Consider the following 21,464-nt stretch of genomic DNA (forward strand, 5'->3'; position numbering starts at 1 on the left):
TATAAATAATTATATATGCTGTAAATAAAATGCAACTATAAATCAAATGAAAATCAAACACTAATCATAAATATAACAAAATACAAATAATTATTAATACAAAAAAAGAGGGTAAATAGCTAAAGTAAAGCGAGAAAAATGGCGCAAAAAATACAAACCTCACACCCGCTAATTAACACGTGAACTAAATTAGCGTCAATTCTTGACCTCGCGGAAAAATTTACCGGAAAAAAATAACGCCAAATGCTCGCCAAGCTTTGTTGCCAACGGAGATATCAAAGGTACATATCCAGTGATGACGTAGAACACACTTCCAGGTTCCGATTTGCGTAATTCTGTAAAACTCCCCGATCTTCTGCTACAGATAATCCCTCAGCAGGGAAAAAGTATCACGCTGTCCTCCTAGAAGAAGTACGTCATCGGATGGCAATCATAAAGTGGACCAACATTGGTCGCCGCTTTTTCGGATGGCCTAGAGTCTCCTTTTCCCATCGATAGAAAGACTTGTGTCAACGATAGGGGAATGGCCGGTTTATCGATTACGAGTTTCAAAGTCCGTCTCGTGTATGAACATTTGTGTTTAGAGGCAAAATGAATTTTGCGAAATCTTGGAGCGAATTTAAAGAAATACTTCGCAGACACGAAGTAGAAACTGTAACAAAATATGTTTATTACTATGGAAAGTCATTCGATAAAGAGAGTAAGTAATTTTTGAAGATGTAATGAGTAAATAAAAATCCTCTAGAATGTAAATGCTTTCTTTGATTGTTTAGTTGATATTTGGCCATTTTGTTCCAAAGAACTTATCAGCACTAATTTGTATTAATTTTATTGCGTAAGATCTAGTTGATGTTGCGAGATTCGGTCCAAGTTGAAAAAAGGGTTTATAGACGTTCATATTCATTAATTGTGTTGCATAACGTGTAATAGCGTTATGTTTGATTTTTATTTGGTTTCATTGTCAGGTATTGCATTTTTTTTTTTTTTTTTTAAATAGCTGATGCTTCACGAAACATTCCGTACTATATTAAACATTAAACAAGATATACCGTGTTAGATTTGAAAATTTTTATTGTTGTTTCTTGAGAAACTCGACAATTGTCTCCATGACTACTATATTTTTCATCCTATTTTAGTGTATGAATGCAGTCTGTTGATTTGAAATATAATCATTTAATAGTCTATAAAGAAAATCCATTCTTTAGTTTTATCATTAACAACATGTTTCAAAATAACCTTATAATAAACACTACCAATTCAAAAAATATTCTGTTTTATTTTCAGGTAATAGTTCATAAAATTATAATGCATTGAAATATCAGGAAGTTATAATAATAAAGATATTGAATTTTAGAAAACAGGAAAGTTTTCTGAAATGTATATATATTTCTTTAGTGATGTGATATATATATTTCTTTAGTCAATGAATGCTACTTATCTTGTGTGTAAAATCACATTACTGTCTATTTTGACTCTTAGCACCAATGGACTAGCAGATGAGATAGCTGAATATTGGATGTTTGATCAAGGTACAAATACTGTTGAATGGATTAGCTGCATGGGAATTTTCCTGTTCTCCTTATATATAAGTGAATACAAGACAGTTTCCCATTAGACCTTCTCAAAGGCATCCCTTTTGCGTAAGGCAGCTAGCTCATTCTATACTTTACCTAGCATATATAATTTTAATATGAGACAAAATGACATAATTTTTTTACATAATAGTTTAATGCTTTTAATATCTATGTTTGCAGTAGGTGCTGCTTAATGTGATTACATTTGCCCATTTTTGATAATATAAGATGATGAGAAAAGTATCTTTTAAAATAGGAATTGAATTAACTATAAATATAACTAGCCACTTTCTTAACATTTTAATTAGGAAAAATAAAAGTTTGTTTATCAATTGTTTACAGTCTTCATTGCAAAAGTTCATTTGAGTAGTCCATAATGTTTCTGAAATTTATTGGACCAATTCTATACCTATAATCTTAATACTTGGAGGGCATCCTTGTTTAAAGAGATTTTGCCAATGTAAAATCTGAAATTGGGCAAAAATGCAAGTGTATTTTGGCAAAGATGTTTTCAGGAATTTTTACCTCCCTTTTGAAGAAGAGGGAACTGTGCTGAAGCCCTTCCAAATCAATAGCTATTGAAAATTCGTATGAAATTAAGTTTTTTTTTTTTATTTTATTTTATTGTATTGCGCTTTTTTCTAAATGCTTGATTAAAATCATTTTCGTTCTTCAGTTTAAGAAATTTATTGTATAATATTTTGATTATATTAACCAAATTGAGCAAATAAAATTACAGCAAATGATGCATTTTTTATGTTTCCATATATGAAAGAGCAGAACTTAGAAATTCAATAGCAATATACACGACATCAGCTGCAATACATTAAGCAGTGTCTACAGTATGTAGTATATATAGAGACAGTTAAATGTATAATATGTTTATAGAGATCTGTAATTTCTTTCTTTTAAAAATCAAAGTATAATGTTAAATGTATAATATGTTTATAGAGATCTGTAATTTCTTTCTTTTAAAAATCAAAGCTTATCAGATTGTGATCTAAATCAAAATTTTCTTTCCAGTTGAACTAACTCCAGATTTACGATTAAACTGGTTAGATGATATTCCCTATTTCCACTTTGGGCGAAAAACCTATGTTTGCCATCAAGGAAAAGATCTGAATAAACGTCAAAAGGAAAATTATGCTAAAGAAAAAAATGAAAAGGTAAAATAACATTGTTATATTTAAAAATTTATACAAAAATATCACCTCTTGGATTATATATATATATATGTGTGTGTTTTTTTTTTTTTTTCTTTTAGTGTCAAACTGATCATGCTTTTGGTAAAGCATATTCCAAGAACCAGACAACTAAAAAAGTTAATTGTCCAGCTGTAATTAATGTTACCCGAATGTACAGGATGCCTCAGTTCAAGGTAGAAGTTTATTTAACTTTTTGTTCTAAGATGACCATCTTAGTAATTTTAGAGAATTTTTTTTTAAGGAAAAAATATAATTCTGTCATGTATGAGCAAGATGTATTGAAGGTATTCTATGATAAAGTATACATACTTTTTGACATAAAAACAAAAGGTATTTTTAGAGTCACAATGTAAAAAAGAGAAATGATTTTTTGTGTCTCTTTATTCAACATATTTTTCTAAATAGGTTTTTTTTTTTTTCGGGGGGGCCAAAAGAGGGTTTTTAACGGTAATATTTTCCTAAATAAATAATTCAGTAATTGACATGCAAATAAAATGATGTTTTCAGGCCAGAAATAAAGGCTTTTTATGCTAATTATATTCTAACCAATTTGCTACAAATAGAAATAAGTTGTTCAAAGTGAAGTTTTATTGGTTATGTTTCTTTGAAGAAGTAATTTGATCTATTGTTATAAAAATGGAAGATCCTTTTTACAGCTTTTTTTAAAGGAAAGAAATGAGAAATGACTCCTCTTTTTTTTTTTTTTTTTTTTTTCTTTTTTAATAATTTGCTATGAACAGAAAGTTTTTAAAATTGAACCTTTATCAATAATTAGTTTTAGATGACTGTGCTGGAATTTCTAAATTTTACTGTGATAAATATGTCTAAATTACAGGTAGTGCCAACCCGAAAAAGAAAGATTATGATATCTCGGAAAATTAAGGAAAAACTAGCCAATAAAGATAGTATTGCTGGTGAAGAAGTTTTCATGTTTAATTTACCTAATAGCCAAGATCATCAAAATCATCTAATGGGTAACATGGCTGCAGTAATAGAACCTATAGATGCTAGAGTGCGGCATTTCATAGCTTCTAAAGTTAAGAATGGAAAATGCAATGCCACTGTAATTGCAGAGCTATTAGAAGTATACGTTTCAACTGAATTGGGAGAAACTGATAAAACGCGCAGACGATTTTATCCAGAAATGGAGGCAATAAGGAAAATAATAAGCCAAGCAAAATCCGATATTAGAACTAGTAAAATTGACCAGGAAAATACAGAAATGTTAATAAATAGCTGGGATACTTCCAAGTGTTCTGTTTTTTTTAGACCATGTACTGAAAATACATATGATGGTACTGAGCCAAATGACTTTACAGATTCAAAACTAAATCTGCTATATGTATATCAAAGTGAAGAAATGAAAAATTTATATGTCTTATATGGTTCTAATCTTGTTCTTCTCGACGCGACCTATCGAACCTGTAAGTATGCTCTCCCACTTTATTTTTTAGTTGTCAAAACAAATGTGAACTATCAAATAGTGAGCATAATAATTACACAAAATGAAACAGCCAAAGCATTAGAAGAAGCTCTTATAATTATTAAAAATTGGTCGCCTCTCGTTAGACCAAAATATGGGATGGTTGATTTTGCAATGGAAGAAATTATAAGTTTGGAAAATGTCTTTACAGGAATTAAGGCTTTTATATGTAGTTTCCATCGAGAGCAGGCATGGTCAAGATGGGCTTCTAAGAAAAAGAATGCAGTGGTTCCCAAAGAAGAGCTTTTGTGTAAATTACGTGCCATAGCAAATGCTCCAACTCAAGATGAAATGGTTGCAGCAATAGAGGTATTAAAATCATGGAACCAATATGAAGCTGTGAAAGATTATTTTGAATTAACATGGTTCAAGGAAATTGAGAGATGGGCTTTGGCTTACAAACCAAATGACTTATTCATAAACTCGAACAATGGTGTTGAATGAGGAACTAAAATATAGATATCTTCAGGGATATAAAAACTGTATGCTGTCTGAAATAATTAAGATTTTGGTTGAGAAATTTCTGCCAGAAAGATATAGAATTTACGTCAGAAAAAATCTGAGTATGCTTTCGCAGGCCAGATTATACAATGAACATGTACCAAATTATTTAATCAATAAGCCAAAATGGTTAATTGATCACGTAAAAACAAAATTAAGAGCTGCTGAAGTTTATGTGGGTAGTATAAAAAAAAATTCACATGGCTTCTTTAAAGTTTCTTCTGAAACTAAGCATGATGCAGTTTATTCTGTCACGTTTGATGAACAGAAACAACTGTGTCAATGCACATGCTTAGATTTCAGAAGAAACCGACTGCTGTGCAAGCATATTGTGTTTGCTGGCATGAAGTTTCCAGCCTGGAGTTTGGAATGTACTGCAGAATGGCTATTTTCAACACCTATTTTCAAAGTTGATGAAGATTTAGTCTCAAGAAGTATTTCAGGCAACGAAAATATTCATCAACTGAAACTCCTTCAGGTGGAACATCAGATAATTTACCCACCATATCTGAAGAAGCAACGTTGAGTAAAAAAAGAAATTTGATCAATGAGTGCGATGCAAATTACAGATCAATTCGGTCACTCCTTTGGAATTTAGATAGCGAAAATTTACACAATGTAGCCAACTCTTTGAAGGAGATTTTAGAGTCTGCTTCAAAAACAGTTATGCGAGATGAAAATACTGGTCTACCGCTTCAAATTGAAAAAAAAAGTAAAAGAATTGTCAAGAAGTATGGTCAACTAAACCTCCATCGCCGTAGAAATACCAGAGTTGGAATAAAGGTGGATATACATAAAGAAACCATTTCAGTAGATGGCCAGTAATTAAAATTAGTATGAAACCTAAAGCAGGCTACAAAGAGCCTTTGGCAAAGGTGACACCCCCACCTATGAGTGGATAATAGAGTAATCTCGGGGACCTGCATGCCATGGATACACTAATACTTATTTTCAAATAAAATAATAAATTTCATACTTTTAGGATAATCTTAAATACTGAATATTATCATACTTGAAATACTTTAGTATGTGCATTTATTTTCGGATTCTTCAGAATTTATAGTGAAAAAACTGCTACAACTATATACTATCAAATACCAGATTTCAGACAATTAAAATTGACGATAATTCAAAGTATAACATATAAGTTTTGTACAATTCAATAAACATAATACATGTTATTATTTAGTAATATTTATTTCCTGAACAACTTTACAAACACTTATTTGAGAGTCATATAACTTATTTCTATTCAATAATGCTGCAGCTGCATTGATTGTCACGATCAAGACATATGAGCAATATAGTATTTAATGCACTCAAAACTGCATCTGGTAAAGACTTACGGCATATTGGTTACCAAATGCATCTAAAGCAAACCAGTATGCAGGGTTAGTTTTACAGGTTCACTTTTTCAAATTAGCAACTCTGTAAAAGTTTTACTCTTGGTTGTACTGACACTGCCTGTTCTTTCTCATATCTAATTGTAGTTATTTGGTTGTAATATGCAGTAAAGGTAAGAACACTGGTGTAATATGCTGTAATTTTTATGTTAGATAGCCCAGTTACATGACTACAACATTTTTCCACTACTTTTTTTACACTGTAAACTCGGTTTAGAAAGTTATTTTCCATGATTTTGGGGTGTTGTATAAAACATATTTGGAATAACTACAGTTAAATGTATTCATTCAAAAGAGGATATATTGTCTTGCTGAATCTTTTCCTGTACTTATTGTTTGATTTAATATTTCCAATGTGGTGGATTGACCATCATGGAATCATAGCATCCAGTAGATCTTTCAATATAACTCCATTCAGATATTCACATTTATATTATTGTAAATTAACGTAGAAGACAGATTGACAGATATTCTCAGTTCATAGTGCCAAAGTGTTTTTTAATAATGCTAAAATACAATTTAAAAAAAAAAAAAGATTACTCATGTTATGTAGAATTAATGTTAAAATTCCATACAAGAAACAAGCATCGATTAATTGTGTTATATAGAATTAAAGAAAAACAGTCAGGTAGAAATTTATAAATGCATAAAACACAACAAAAGGCAGGGCTGCATTTATTCATCCAGTTCATTGAAAAAGTTGTGGCTTTCCTAGACCCCTACCCCTTGTCGAACATGTAGGTTGTTTCGAATGTTGTCATGAGTAACTAACATAAAATATAATTTTTTCCCCAAATTAGTATGTTATAATTTTTGAATAAAAGAAGAGTGAGATAAGTGGTTATTCTAGCCGAAATAAAGTGTGCGTCGAGTTCCAGTAAAGACCCAAAAATGTCATCTGGGAAAGCTGAGAAAGGGGAAACGAGCTAGCTTTAACCTGAGTCTAGAGATGCATATAATACATACACACAATACAGATAAGTGTGAGTAAACTGGTGCACTTAAATTACAACATAAGTCACAAATGTACATTACAGGTAAAGCATGTCAATTTAAATAATATGTGTATTAAGTATGGCCATAGGCCATTTACAATTATTTGGGTCATTCACATTATAATCGTAAACCCTTATAACAGGGTTGTCTTCAAATCTTTAAATTCAGAAAAACTTCTAAAATCGTAATTTTTTCTATAGAAGAATTTCTATCCTCAGAAAAATAAATGTTAAAGAATTGAAATATAAAATTTGTGCATTTTATGCAGAAAGTAAAAAGAAATTCATTATTTCATTATAAATTTAATCATAAACAAAAATCTGCTTAATATTTTTTAACAATAATAAGAGAATTTCAAAGATTATTTCAAGTATTTCATTTTGATGTCCAGTGATATTAAAAATTGTTTTAAATTTTGACTTACAGATGCCCTAGAGGAGTTGCATGGTATCTAAAATTTCTGTGAAACACAGTTTGAAAACCTTCAGACTACTCGAAAACTTCAGATTATGTGAAAAAAGAAATGTAGATGTAAAGAGCAGTGATTAAAAAGTTTTAATGACCAAAATATTTTCATTCCATCAGATTATTTGTGTATTTTGAAGAAGACACAATCAGATAATAAGATCACAAATAGAGGATAAGTTTTTTTTGGGGGGGGGGAATTATTGCATATACCATACATTTTAACATATAGAATATTCTTGGATTGTCTACTGAAAAAAGTACATAATATATGTAAATTTTAATATATAAGAAGTAATGCAAATATTTCAATAAATGAATGGATAAAAAATGACCTTCTTAAACAACCTCATGTTTAAATTACTTAGAGGAATTTATGCGAACATGTTTCTGTTGGCATTAATTAAACATTAACAAATGTAGATGAACACAAATTGCATAATGTATTTTAATTGAATATATGTTTTGGAATGAAAAATGTAAACAGCCTTAATATACTTAATAACTCGGATTTGTAATGCATATATTTTTATTTCCAATGGCAGACAAAAGTATTTATACAGACACACTATCAAATAAACACACACAAACAAATATATCACGCACTAAATAAACAGAGAATAAGGAAGCCTATTTACTACTGCTTGAACATACTCTAGGCTTCCAGTAACAGCCACAGAGATCCTGTACAAAGAGAGCCATGCATTTTGCAGATGGTGGAGGTTCGTATCTTGGGCTTTTATCACAAAGGACGAATACAGAATTTTTTAATCAAAAAGTTTTGCTGAATAATGACGAGTTAAAATACAAGCTATTATGATGGAATTAGCCTTTGGGTATCGGAAATGAATATGTAGTTGAAGAACGAAGGTTTGCTTTAAATTACAGATTTCTAATACATTAATTTAATTATGTGTTTTAAAAATATCATTTTAATATAATATTTTTCTAATACATTTATTTTATTATCCAAAATTATTTTCTAATTAACAGAAAGATACAGCATAACTTTCAGTGATCCATTGTCAAAAAAAGGCTTCTTCTGGACAGCTTAATAATAGTACAAGGAAATAAGCTTATTTTATGCATGCCTTGTGGCATGAGATAATGAATTTCTGAAGTATTTTAAAAACTGTAAAAATATGTACATATACCATAGAAATGATTTTTAACACTAAATAAAATTCAATACGTGACCCATAGTAAGATCAACTTATGAAAGCTTTTTTACCAAACTGGAAATCATTGCATAAGGAGGAAAATTTCCAAAAGCCATTTTTTAATTTTTATAATATGACTAACGATAAGGTATTGCTTTTTGATTAATAACATGGGTTGTTTGAACTAATAAAGAAAAACAGCTGAATGCGCATATTAGTAACCTTAAATTGCATCAGTATTACAGCGAGTTAATTCTAAATCACAAAACACTTCTGTAAGACAGTCAGACACAGCTGCTACAAAAAATTTTCTATGGAAGTGGTTGTCTTAGGTGATATTTGATGTCAATGTTATTAAACTACCACTTTTGTTATCATCATAGTGTGATATGCATCTCTCTGTGTATACATTTTGAATCTGAAATAATGCATTCAGCATAGCATATATACTTTAGGGATAATTGGGTGTAAAGAAAAGTCAATAAATACAAATTTATTCGCATACAAAAATAATTGTATGGTTAAAATGTACACAAAATGATGAAAATACATAGTTTTTTTATTATTAATTACCAGATATAAACAGCGCATAAATCTTAACACTAAGCAGGATTATAATTTAAAAAGAAATCAATAGCAAACAAAAATCCACAAAATATTAGTTCACTTGAAGCACTACACATCTTAATATCTGCTGCAAGAATGAAAAAGAAACATGTGCCTACATGAGAAGCAACAGAAAGAAATTGGAGAGTATGGTTAAATAATAAAAACCAAATCCTTAATATCATCTACTGACAGAAAGAGAACAAAATGCAAATAAGAAGCAAATTTCTTAAAAGCTAACAATAAAGAAGAGATTAAAATTAGGATGAACTGTCATATTTTTATTGACATAAAACATCAGATGCCACTTGAAATCAAATGTTAAGTGAAGTGGTGCCCCCACACCAGTATAATTTTTCGATGTAGAGAAATGAAAATCGTAGACAAAACAAAATTTATAAATTTCTTACCTCCAGACATAAGTTTGTGCTGTTTAGTACAAAATTTCAGACATGCATCTCAGCTGTTCGGAGCAAAATTTTAACACTGTCTTTGCTTGATCATTGTATATGAAACAACACAGTCAGAGAATATTATAGATATTCAAAGAAGGATTCAGTTGGTATTTCTCTAAGATTATATTACATATATAAGAAAGTGCTTGTGTGGTATAGTATTATAATGTTTACAATAACACATTATACTATATTTAATTTTTTTACTAAATCAACCCAAGTTTTAAGGCCCGTTTATTCGTATATATATGCACACACAATTAAGTACACAATATATTAAAATAGATATATCACCTAAAAAAGATATATCCCTATGAACAAAACAAAAATTATGGGTCATTCAAATAAATAAAAATTCAGTGATTCTTTTGCTGTGTTCTACCCAACGTAATTATTACTTTAAATCGTACATATACAATCAGTAGTCTAATATATATTTTACAATCAGGCATTATTACTACTTAGTCAACAATACAGACATATCTAAATTTTCATTATTGTTTACACTCATTACATGCACAATTGCGGTTTTTTATTTTAACAACAGAAATGAACTAAACATATCAATACTCTTGATCATTGTATCAGCAATATGAGCAAGTTTCTGTGTATCATACAGATTTATTCGCATTGCGCCCAGTCTCGTATACCGCAAAAAAATAAATAAATAAAATAAAATTTGAAGGTGAAGGCCCTTTTCCGTTCCGCAAAATTTCCACAATTCCGCCTAAAACGTAAACAGAGTATCGAGACTTCGTAATCGATTACAAAGTGCAAAGCTATCAGCTAGTCGTCTCGATGGGGAAAGGAGACTCTTGGCCATCCGAAAAAGCGGCGACCTCAAACATCAAGGTCCGTAGAAAGAACAGGTTAGCTCACTTGGGGTAAACAAACGAAAATGCGTTCTCGCTGTCTATTGGCTGTGACGTCACTGAAGTTTTCTCTCCTCAGATCAACATAGATTTTTGCATTGATTTAAGCTGAATGTAAGCTTGTGCGCGACTGTGGAAACTCATTCGGTTTTTTCCTTTCTTTTCTTTTTTTTTTTCCTCTCAAATACAATTAAATTTATGTAGTATAATGGTTGGTATGCACTGCGCGATTGCATTATGCACCAATAATGCAGGCAAAATAAAAAAATAATCAGCAAAATGTATTATTTCATAGGTATAGAAACTTATAGTGTTTTTTGATTTGATGCAAGTTATTTTGAATTTTCGGGTTACTTAAATTAATTTATTCATTAATATATATAGAAACTTCTATGCATTTTATTATGTGTATTGCCAACGGTTTTGAATATTGTTGTGAATTGTGACAGATGCATATAAATATGCTTAAATAGTTTTAAATTATGTGTATGTAGCTCACTGCATTAATTAACTCGTTTTACACATGGAAAAATGGCCCTGCAACCAGCCTTTTCTCCAGGAATTGAAGTCAAATCACCAGTGTTCAGCTGATGGGCCTTGTCAATTACTTAGAATTTGAGCCTATTGTACTGTTAATATGGTACATGCCAGAAATACAATATCATTAATACACGGGGTACATGTAAGCAATAAGAAGGACTAACAACACCGCAGAGTACAGAAAGCAACATTTTAGAAGTCCACAATTCATTTGGCGAGCAAATTAAGTTGTATTATTATACTTAAGGCTATCAGTTCTGGATAATTTAGTTACAGTAATTTTGCAAAGATAGTAAAGCAGTTCCTTCAGCAATATTAATTTTCTAATTAGTAAGGCTTTTTTCTTTCATATTATTTGAAAACAGAGTAATTCACAGCATGCATTTAAATGCAATCAAAATTTAGGAAATGTATGATTTAAGAATATAGAAACGTTTAAAAAACAAATATGCTAAAATTCTTGTAAAATATAAAATTTCATTTTCTATCTGTACTTATAATTTGTTATGATTTGTATTATGAATGAATAATATAACTTAAGCAAATATTTTATTTATTATTGTTTTAAAATTTGCATTCCATTACCATACAGTGCACCATGATATATTTCATACAAAATTTCATTTATAAAATTAAGATCCATATTTACTAAGATTTTGTTGAATGTAGTGTTTAAAATTTAGTACCAATTTTGACTTTTGCATTTAATTATATAAATTTACCTGCAGAATTATATTTTGCTAGTATCTACGTATGTAATCATTATGTCTGTGGGGATATTGTACACAGGTCATCATATTAAATAAACATCCACCCTTTTTAATTGTTAAACTGAATATGCTAAATGAAATGTAATATTTAAGTTATTATATAAACATATTTCTTTTTTGATACCAAAAGAAACACATACAACATTCAGTCCTCTTAATATCTGCCCACCAGCGGCCGAGCGGTAAAGTCGCTAAACACTGGTAGTTCGGTCCGAGGTTCAAATCCCGCGAACGGGCTGGCTGCATGGTCGTTTTCGTGGTTTTCCCCATGTGTAACGAGTATACGAGCCAGTTTCCCTTAGAAAGACCTCCACGAAGGCATCCCTCCCTTCAAGCGCATAACCTTCGAGGCTTTGCCATAATCACACACACCACCTATTAATATCTAGGATTTACTTCTCTGAAATAAAAAATGAGGATGACAATCCAGAAAATGACTACATGTTTCATTTCTTTATTATTTTTATAAATTAAACAATACATAAGTGAAATAAATATAGAAACCTAAAAGATAAAATTCTAGATATACAATATTAATAGCAAAACATAATAGAGGATATGCAACTGTTCTTTTAATATCGTTTACTCATTTTTTATATAAAAAGTTAACATCTTCTATCTGAATACTTTTGGAAATTTTTATTTTTTATTTTTGCTTAAAAGTAAAATTCAAAGAATTAAGATTTAAATTAAAATTAAGTCTCAATTTTTATATGGAATTACATAATGCAGCTGCTGATTTTAAAGAGTCTGCTGATTAAGTATTACACTTCCTTTCAGTTATAGCTTGAATAGTTCATTTGTTTATGTTTCTTGTTGCTGCTTTACATCAAGAAATTACAAACAAGTTTTAGAATCTAGCGAGTTATAATTTTATGCAATTTATTTTTTTTAATCTATTAAAATTAATCATATATTACAGGAAAATCTCATGCGAGTTCATCTAAAAAAAAAAAAAAAAAGCAACAAGTAAACTAAGATTTCTAAATGAAACAAATACTGCAGAAACAATTGGACCGAAAGTAGACTTTAGTAAAAAATTAATTTAAATTTCAGCCAAATTAGATTTCAAACATTAGGGACAAGTTTGTACAGCTTTATAGAATAAATATTCTTAATTTGAATTTCTTCTATATCGGTACACTCAAGGCTTAATTTCTAAAATTAGAAGTTCCGGAACCCTATGGAGGACCGTTAGTAAAGAGGAACAAGAGTAAATAAATAAATAAAATGACTATTAAAATCATTTAGCATTTAAAAATTAAATAGTTAATTATTATCAAATTAATAAATAATAACTTAATTAATATTAGCATTTAATATTTATTAATTATTATCTAACCATTAATTAATAATTGATTATTATTTATTAAAATAATTCAATAAAATGTAAAGAGGTAAATTAACATTTAATAAGCGGTTTTTAATGTAATTTTATTGCTGCTAAAAATAAAATTTTTGAGATTAAATTTCTACTGAAATTGTAGTTCCGTTAATTATATAAAAGAAGTGTCGGAGCCTTCTTATGTAGGGCTCCGATGCGCTCCGGCTAGAATTATCATTTATCCCATGAACTGAAAAGTACCGGAGCCGGCAAAATTTAAGCTCTGACTACACTACATATTTTTCAGCTCTTAAGCTAAAATGAGTAACGGTATAAACAGCTGAATCTTGAATAGCAAATTCTGTAAGGAAGTTTGGAAGATTTTTGGTGAAACAATAAATTACTGAGGTAACTTTTCGTAATTAAAACTTATTCTATACAGTAAACAATATTTTAGGTAGTTAAGTTTCAACTCCAAATATTAGAATTTTTACTTTTCCAATGAAAAACAGAAAATATTTCAAAATGAAATACGAAATTACTATTAGGAGATGCTACAGCGAACTTCAGTGACGTCACAGCCGAACGAGTCGCTGGCTTTTCGTTTGTTTACTCTAAGTGAGCTAACCTGTTCTTTCTACGGACCTTGCTCAAAGTAGGCTTTAGCAAATTAAAATAAATTTAAATTTCAGCCAAATTAGATTCCAAACATTAGGGACAAATTTGTAAAGCTTTATAGAATAAATGTTCTTAATTTGAACTTCTTCTATTGCAACATTTAAACATCACTACGTATTTTCCAGTTCTTGTGAAATGTGGGTTTTCAGTCTGTTGAAGCTAAAATGAGTAACGGTATAAACAGCTGAATCTTGAATAGCAAATTCTGTAAGGAAGTTTGAAAGACTTTCGGTGAAACAATAAATTACTGAGAGAACTTTTCGTAATTAAGACTTATTCTACACAGTAAAGAATATTTTAGGTAGTTAAGTTTCGACTCCAAATATTCAAATTTTTACTTTTCCGATGAAAAACAGAAAATATTTTCAAAAGGAAATACGAAACTACTATTAGGAGATGCTACAGTGAACTTCAGTGACGTCACAGCCGAATGAGTCGCTGGCTTTTCGTTTGTTTACCCCAAGTGAACTAACCTGTTCTTTCTACGGACCTTGCGTTAGGTTTGCTTCAGCCCCCTCCCAACTTATTTACATCTTCTCAAACGAAAGTGACGTCTGGCGAGCAACCGAGAGTGTGGAGCTCTGGGATAGATGAGAACCCAATGTCTAGGCCACTCCTTGGTCTAGGCGCTTGTGTCTGTCCGTAACTATTGTTTTGGTCCGTAGCTTATGGAGGTGAGGTTTTGCCAAGTTCGTTGTTTTAGTTTTTCTGTTACTCAATGCTGAACTTCCATTTCAAAAATGAATTATGCTTCGTATAAAAAGCCTGAGACATCAGGTAAATTTCATATAAAGCCCCAATTAACTATATGAGATTTTAGCTGTCAAAACTTAATAGTTAACGGTTTTTTATATTTCATTTAACAAAAGCATATTTTCGAATAAGCATGCCATTTCCTCCAAAACATGCAATTAATAATAGCGTTCAAATGTGTGTTGCCATGCTAAAGAAACTAGTTTGTAAATGAGAAAACAGACATTTTATGATATATGTAACAGCTAAGCTACGTGGATGAATTTGATAAATGCATATGGATAGCCACACCTATAAGGAAAAGTATGGATGTGAAGCTTGTATCAAATCATTTGCAAAAAAGCGAGATTTAAAGCAACATATAATGGTTGTACATGCAGATGAGAAACTTTATGCATGTGATGTATGTGCCAGTTCATTTGCAGAAAAGTCTTATTTACGGAAACATTTGCTTATTCATGCAGGGAAAAAACGTCATATATGTGAGATCTGTAAAAAGTCCTTCTTACGAAAAGAGCAGCTGGTATCTCATGCACGTACCCATTCCGGAGAGAGACCTTATACATGTATTACATGTCACAAGTCATTTTCTTCAAAGCAGAATTTAGTGAGACATGGACGTGTTCACACAGGAGAAAAACCTTACATATGTACTGTGTGTAATAAGCCATTTTCAGAACAATCTGTGCTACGCATGCACGTGCGTTTACACACAGGAGAGAAACCTTTTGCGTGTGATATGTGTGACAAGGCATTTACACAAAAGCAGGCCTTAAGGTCACACATGCTTATTCATTCAGGGAAAAGACCATTTTCATGTGATGTATGCAAGGAGACATTTGCACGTAAGCAGTATTTAACAAAGCATTTATTTAGCCACAAAAAAATTATATGTTATATATGTAATGAATCGTTCACACAGAAATGTGATTTAGAAGCACATATACATATTCACATGAAAAACAAACCTCAAGACTGTTCTCTATGTGACAAATCATTCATAACAAAATATGATTTAGAAAAACATATACATACGCATACACAAAAGAAATCTCATATATGTTTTATATGTAATGAATCATTTGCACTTGAGAAGACTTTTGTGGAACATTTATATATCCATAATGAGGAAAAATATGCTTGTGATGTATGTAATAAGTCATTCATACAAAAGTGTGATTTAATTGAACATCTGCGTGTTTATACAGGAGAAGAGTCTCACAGAATTGATATATGAAACAGGCTGTTTAGATAAAAGCTTGATTTGTTCGTCATATTCAGATTTGAAGGGGGAATGTGTAGTTTTCATGGAGGGTTTGTTTATTCAAAATGGCAGAGGATATAAGAATTATCTGATTATGGAAACTATTTTAAGAGAAAAAAAACCTATCTTTATTCAAATGACATGCATCGCAGCCAATTCATAGCTAAAATTTATTATTGAATATGAATAAAATTGGTTCTTCCATATTATTACCTTAGAAGGGTTAGTCTTGAGCAGCATTTTGCATAGGATCACTATGCAAACTATAAACTGCTGTATAACTTGTGAAATTGTTGCCACCAAATATTATTGCCCTGTACTATATTTAAAGAAATTAAATAATGACAAATCTGCATGAATTTTACTATCTATTTCATATTTATTAAGATTTTACAGATTTTTGGTAAGAAACACGATGATTTCAAAGTAAGCTGGGCAACACACCGTGCGGAATAAAATATCACCAGCGCATGAGACTGTCTATCAGAAATTCTTAAGGTATGCTGTTTTAAAATATTTTTAGCCCAAATATTTTAAAAGCTTATATGCAAGTGTAAATGGAAGAAGAAAAAGAAAAAAAAAAAAAAAAACCACTCCATTGGCATTATATGAAATCTGAAAGCTTTTAGAATTTTTTATTGTTTTCATTATTTAAATAGGACCAGAAGCCCTTTTGTTTGTGTGCTGCACCAAAGAGAAATCTCTGCTCAGAAGTCTTTGCAAAGTGTTGCCGAATGTCGGCCAGTCCTAGCGACAGTCACTGAACACTTTGTCATTATGTGGTGGGAAGATTTCTGAATTTTGGTTTATAAATGAAAAATTGTTAGATTTTGACTTGGAAAAGAGAAGAATAAAATTTAAAAAAATCTTTAAAAAGTGGTTATAAAAGCAATTAAGGTTTTTATGAAAATATTTTTTTTATAAAAATTATTAAATATCCTAGATTTTTAAACAAAAAGGAAGAAGATACTTTCTGATTATCTGCTTCTCTTCCGTCTCTGAAAAAAAAAAAAAAAAAAGATGCAAAACCGTTGATGATTTTATAGAGCATATGCAAACTCACTGGGGAGAAACTTTTGCTTGGGTATCGTTACGTCAATTTCAACAATGTGTCCAATGCAGCATATTTACCATCTTTTCCATAGAGGAATGTTCTCACTGTATATACAGTAATCTGTTTTTCCTAAAAAAAAAAAAAAAAAATGGGTTTTCATCCGCAGAGAACCCGTTGCCACTTCGGGAAAGAACCCGCATTTTTACTCGCCAAGCTCGCAGTTCATCGACAATGAGCCGAGCCATAAACATTATATTTTGTAAACATGACTTTTAGTGCATGTAAATTCAAGTTAGCACATAAAACAATATATTAAGCATATGGTAGTAAAAATTCATACATAATAAGCATGTAGATGTAAAACTAACTGGTTAAACGTGATATACGAAAATAAATTTGTATTAAATTAAAGTTAACACAGAAAAGAATATACAGTCAAAAATTGTTAATTTGGATACCCATAATCCGGACCTCAAAGCTACAAACTTTCTGCGCATGCGTCGCGTTGACATAGGCATTTAGGCATCCGCGTAAGACCTTTATGGCTGCGCATAATACGTTTACGCATGCACGTTTAATGTATAACGGACAGTATAAGCTAAAATTATCTAATTATCTATTTCAGTTAATGTTGCAGATTACGTTGTTCATTAATCTTCGAATTGGATCCAGCTTATTATTTTTTGCAGACTGTTAGAGCAATTTGATAAAAGTAAGCTTGAACTTTCGATTATGTCAAATAGAATTTCCGATGCTGGAGCTTCCAAAGGATCTACAAAGCGAAAGTATGTTTCAATGTTCTGAAACAAAAAGTGGAATTGCTGCAAAAAATGGATAAAGGCATATCCTTTGTTTCTCCAACCATTTCGAAATCTGTTTATCAATTTCACGCTGCTCTGCGGCAAGGGGGGGAATGGTGTGGCGCACAATGAATTGGAAGTTGATCTGTCAGCACTATCCTTATCTTCAGGGCAGATGTTTTTATTTTATTTGGCTTATAATTCCTTACTAAATTTAGTATTTCATCTCGATATATTCCGTCTTTGATATGATTTAAATCTAATTCCTCCTCATTATAATTCACTTCCGATAGTAAAGAAAGTGACACAGAGGTTATTGAAAATGAAAAAATTTCGATTGACAAATTAGTCGGTATTCTCGACACAGCAATTATAGGACTTGAACGGCGGAACTTTGTAACTGAACAAGAAATTATGTCTGTTTATAGAATTAAAGAGAAAGTATTATCACATAAAACGAAGCAACTTAAACAACTTACATTGAAAGAATGTTTAATAAAGTAAACAAATAAATATTAAGCCTTTTTTCTTTGTAAATTTTGATACCATTTAAATCATAATTGTTCTTTATTTCATAAGTTACGGTTTCATATTTTTAATTTTATAATTTCTGCATGCCATCTTACCAGATTTAAACTGATAATCTATAATCTGGAATCGCCGAAGTCCCGACGAGTCCGGATTAACGACTTTTGACTGTATTATTAAGCATAAGACAATATATAAGCATTTATAATGGAAATATAAATTAATATTAATATACTGAAATTAACCGGTTAAACGTGATATACGAAAAAAATTTGTCTTAAATTCCAGTTAACACGGAAAACAATATATTCCTTACACCAGCAGTGGTTTGCTAATTTTGATGGCCATGGTGATGCATCAAACTATTCTGTCATCTTAGATAATCAATATTTTTTATTTCAATTTAATCATCTATTTATGTCACACCTGCCATCCTCTGAAAGGTTATTGTTAGAAAAGCCTTAATATATTATCTTGTTAAAATTTTACGTCATAAAAATTGATTTATTCTCAGAATTTTAGATGACAATAACCAGTAATAAAAATAAAAGCATTACTTAATTATTTAAAATGCATATGCACATTTTTGCGGTCTACGAAAACAAATTATTTTAAACATTGGAAACCTTGTGGTTCTTAGAGCTGTTAATAATTAAGAACACAATGTGAACAGCCGTGTTACAAATTAGCATTCACCCCTCCTTTCAACCCGAACCGAGAACCGGCATTTATCTACGAAAATATTTCTATTTGTTGTGAAAAAATTCAGAAAAAATAATAATAAATAAGAGAAGAATAATATAAATCTACGAATGCGAACGACAGTGATAATTCAACAAATTAAACGCAAGAGGAATGGTTGCATACTTCGAACAAGCGAATAGGATATATCCAATGTGTTACCAGGTTTGAACTATTATCGCCCAAGTTGGCAATGTTTACATTTACCGGGTTCTCTGTGGAAGTGCTTCCAAAAAAAAAAAAAAAAAAAGCACATCCAGAGAATTGATTGGGTACTTACTGTTGAACAGGGAAAAATTTTCTAAAAATTGTCAAAAAAAAAAAAAAAAGTGAACAGTTGCCACTTTTACCACCCGCTGTTGCAGGTATATGATAGCACTAAATTTTAAGAATGCCTGTAAGCTGCAGTTTATACTTTGATCATGGGTCTATGGGGTCTACTAAACAATGAAGGTAATGCTATTAGTTTCTTGCAAGAGTATAATATAATAAAGTGCAGAATCACCCACTGCTTGGTGCATTTTTAAGAATTGCACATACTCGGTATCCATGTACATATCGGCCCAGCAGAGGCCGAGTGGTAAAGTCGCTGAACACTGGTAGTTCGGTCCGAGGTTCGAATCCCGCGAACGGGCTGGCTGCATGGCCGTTTTCGTGGTTTTTCCCCCATGTGTAATGTGCATACGAGCCAGTTTTCCTTAGAAAGTCCTCCACGAATGCATCCCTCCCCCTTAGGCAGATAGCCCTAGTGTGCTTTGCCATAATTAAATAAACCAAACCATGTACATATCGACATATTTTCACTTAAAAAAAAAAAATCAGAGAATCAGAAAAAAAATCAGATATCAAATGCCTACATTTAAATTATGTAAGATTTTGAAAGTAAAATGCACAATTCAGACATAAGTGGCTAAGTGAAGCCAAACTTGCACAATTTATTCCGGAAGAAGTTTCAAAGAAGAGATTACTCTGTATTTAGTTAATCAACATATGCAAGTTATGAACCAAAAAAAAAAAAAAAAAAAAAAACTTAAATTGCTTACCATAATTTGTCATGTTACTCAGCCTATGTGTATCCATTCTACGTAAATTGCACTGTTTTGATTTCAGGATCCTGTAAATTTGAAAATTCTGTAGTATATGCTGTTCCTTCCCAAATTTTCATAATTTTTTCAAAATATGATTGAAAAATAGGTAATAACAATTTACTTACATTGTTTTTTAACAAAAATTAAACAGTCTTTGAGAATTAACTGGATTTATATAAATATAGAGTATTATATCATGCTTATTCATTTATTGATGCTAAATTGCATTATTTGGGAACATTTTTTGTTCGATTCGAATAGTAGTACTCTTTGTGTTTTAGCAGATTTATAAATTTCTTCTGTTGATCTTACTGTATAGTGCCAAATAACCATAAGTTTTCCAATTTGCACATTTTAGAATGCATATGCAAAGTATTGAGCTGCTATAAGCTATTTAAAATGGCATAATGAGAAATAAGGGTACTGTGAGACCCCTTTTGGATTCGTTCTTAGTTATGTTCATGTGATGATAGAGAGTTGTAGCTCACCTATTTTAGAAGTGATTAGCAAATATTTTTTACCTAACTGGAAGAACTAATTATATCAAATCGCCGTCAAAATTAGCAAGATCTCTTCTGATAACACGTAAGTATTGCAAATTCCACAAACTTTGGCGTGATTACAATTGTCCAAAAACAGCTGAAACTCCAGCATAATGAATATTAAACTGAGCATCTACACATTCATTATTATTCACGATTACAAAAACAAGTGTCATCAATGCAAAATAAATAAATAAAACTAATCAGAAAAATTACTATTGAAAATACAAAAATGCAGATTCACATGTGGTACATGCTTACCTAGGTTACCACATAAATATGTTTTCATGACATGTTATCGTTCCTGATCAGTACTTTTTCATGGATTTTTGATAAGAGTGCAGATAAGCAGAAAGTACGAAAAAAATTATAAAAGGCAAATAAAAAGTTACTTTTTATATTTTTAAAGCATTTGTTAGTATTCTAGTCTGAGTTTTTTCACAATTGTTTTTACAAAAATTGAGAATTTATTTTTAACTTGCCATTCTGATCTGACAAAAATATTATTTTTAATTCTTATCATAATAAAAGTTAAGTATGAACCCATGTGAATGTTTACATGTATTGCAGTCTTGCTCAATGCATTTTCAGCTGTGGATACAAGTTAAATAATTTGAACAAGGTATGTATTATGAATAATTGTAGAAGCAATTAAACTATCA

General features: G+C 30.6%; 2 protein-coding genes across 2 annotated transcripts; both read left to right on the top strand.

Annotated features, from left to right (window-relative positions):
- The first annotated feature begins 34 nt into the window (after positions 1-34).
- On the top strand, positions 35-4,706 carry LOC118205462 (uncharacterized). Its single transcript, XM_085819297.1, has 4 exons — positions 35-700; positions 2,598-2,740; positions 2,839-2,952; positions 3,615-4,706. The coding sequence occupies exons 1-4, from the start codon at positions 592-594 to the stop codon at positions 4,704-4,706; spliced, it is 1,458 nt and encodes a 485-aa protein (XP_085675423.1). The 5' UTR covers positions 35-591.
- A 9,898-nt stretch (positions 4,707-14,604) lies between these two features.
- Positions 14,605-21,213, top strand: LOC118205461 (uncharacterized). Its single transcript, XM_085821855.1, has one exon. The coding sequence runs from the start codon at positions 15,057-15,059 to the stop codon at positions 16,020-16,022; it is 966 nt and encodes a 321-aa protein (XP_085677981.1). The 5' UTR covers positions 14,605-15,056; the 3' UTR covers positions 16,023-21,213.
- Positions 21,214-21,464: the final 251 nt, after the last annotated feature.

Source organism: Stegodyphus dumicola, chromosome 1, assembly GCF_044657685.1.
Source record: "Stegodyphus dumicola isolate Sdum_Otavi_A_Nest chromosome 1, ASM4465768v1".
Lineage (NCBI taxonomy): Eukaryota > Metazoa > Arthropoda > Arachnida > Araneae > Eresidae > Stegodyphus > Stegodyphus dumicola.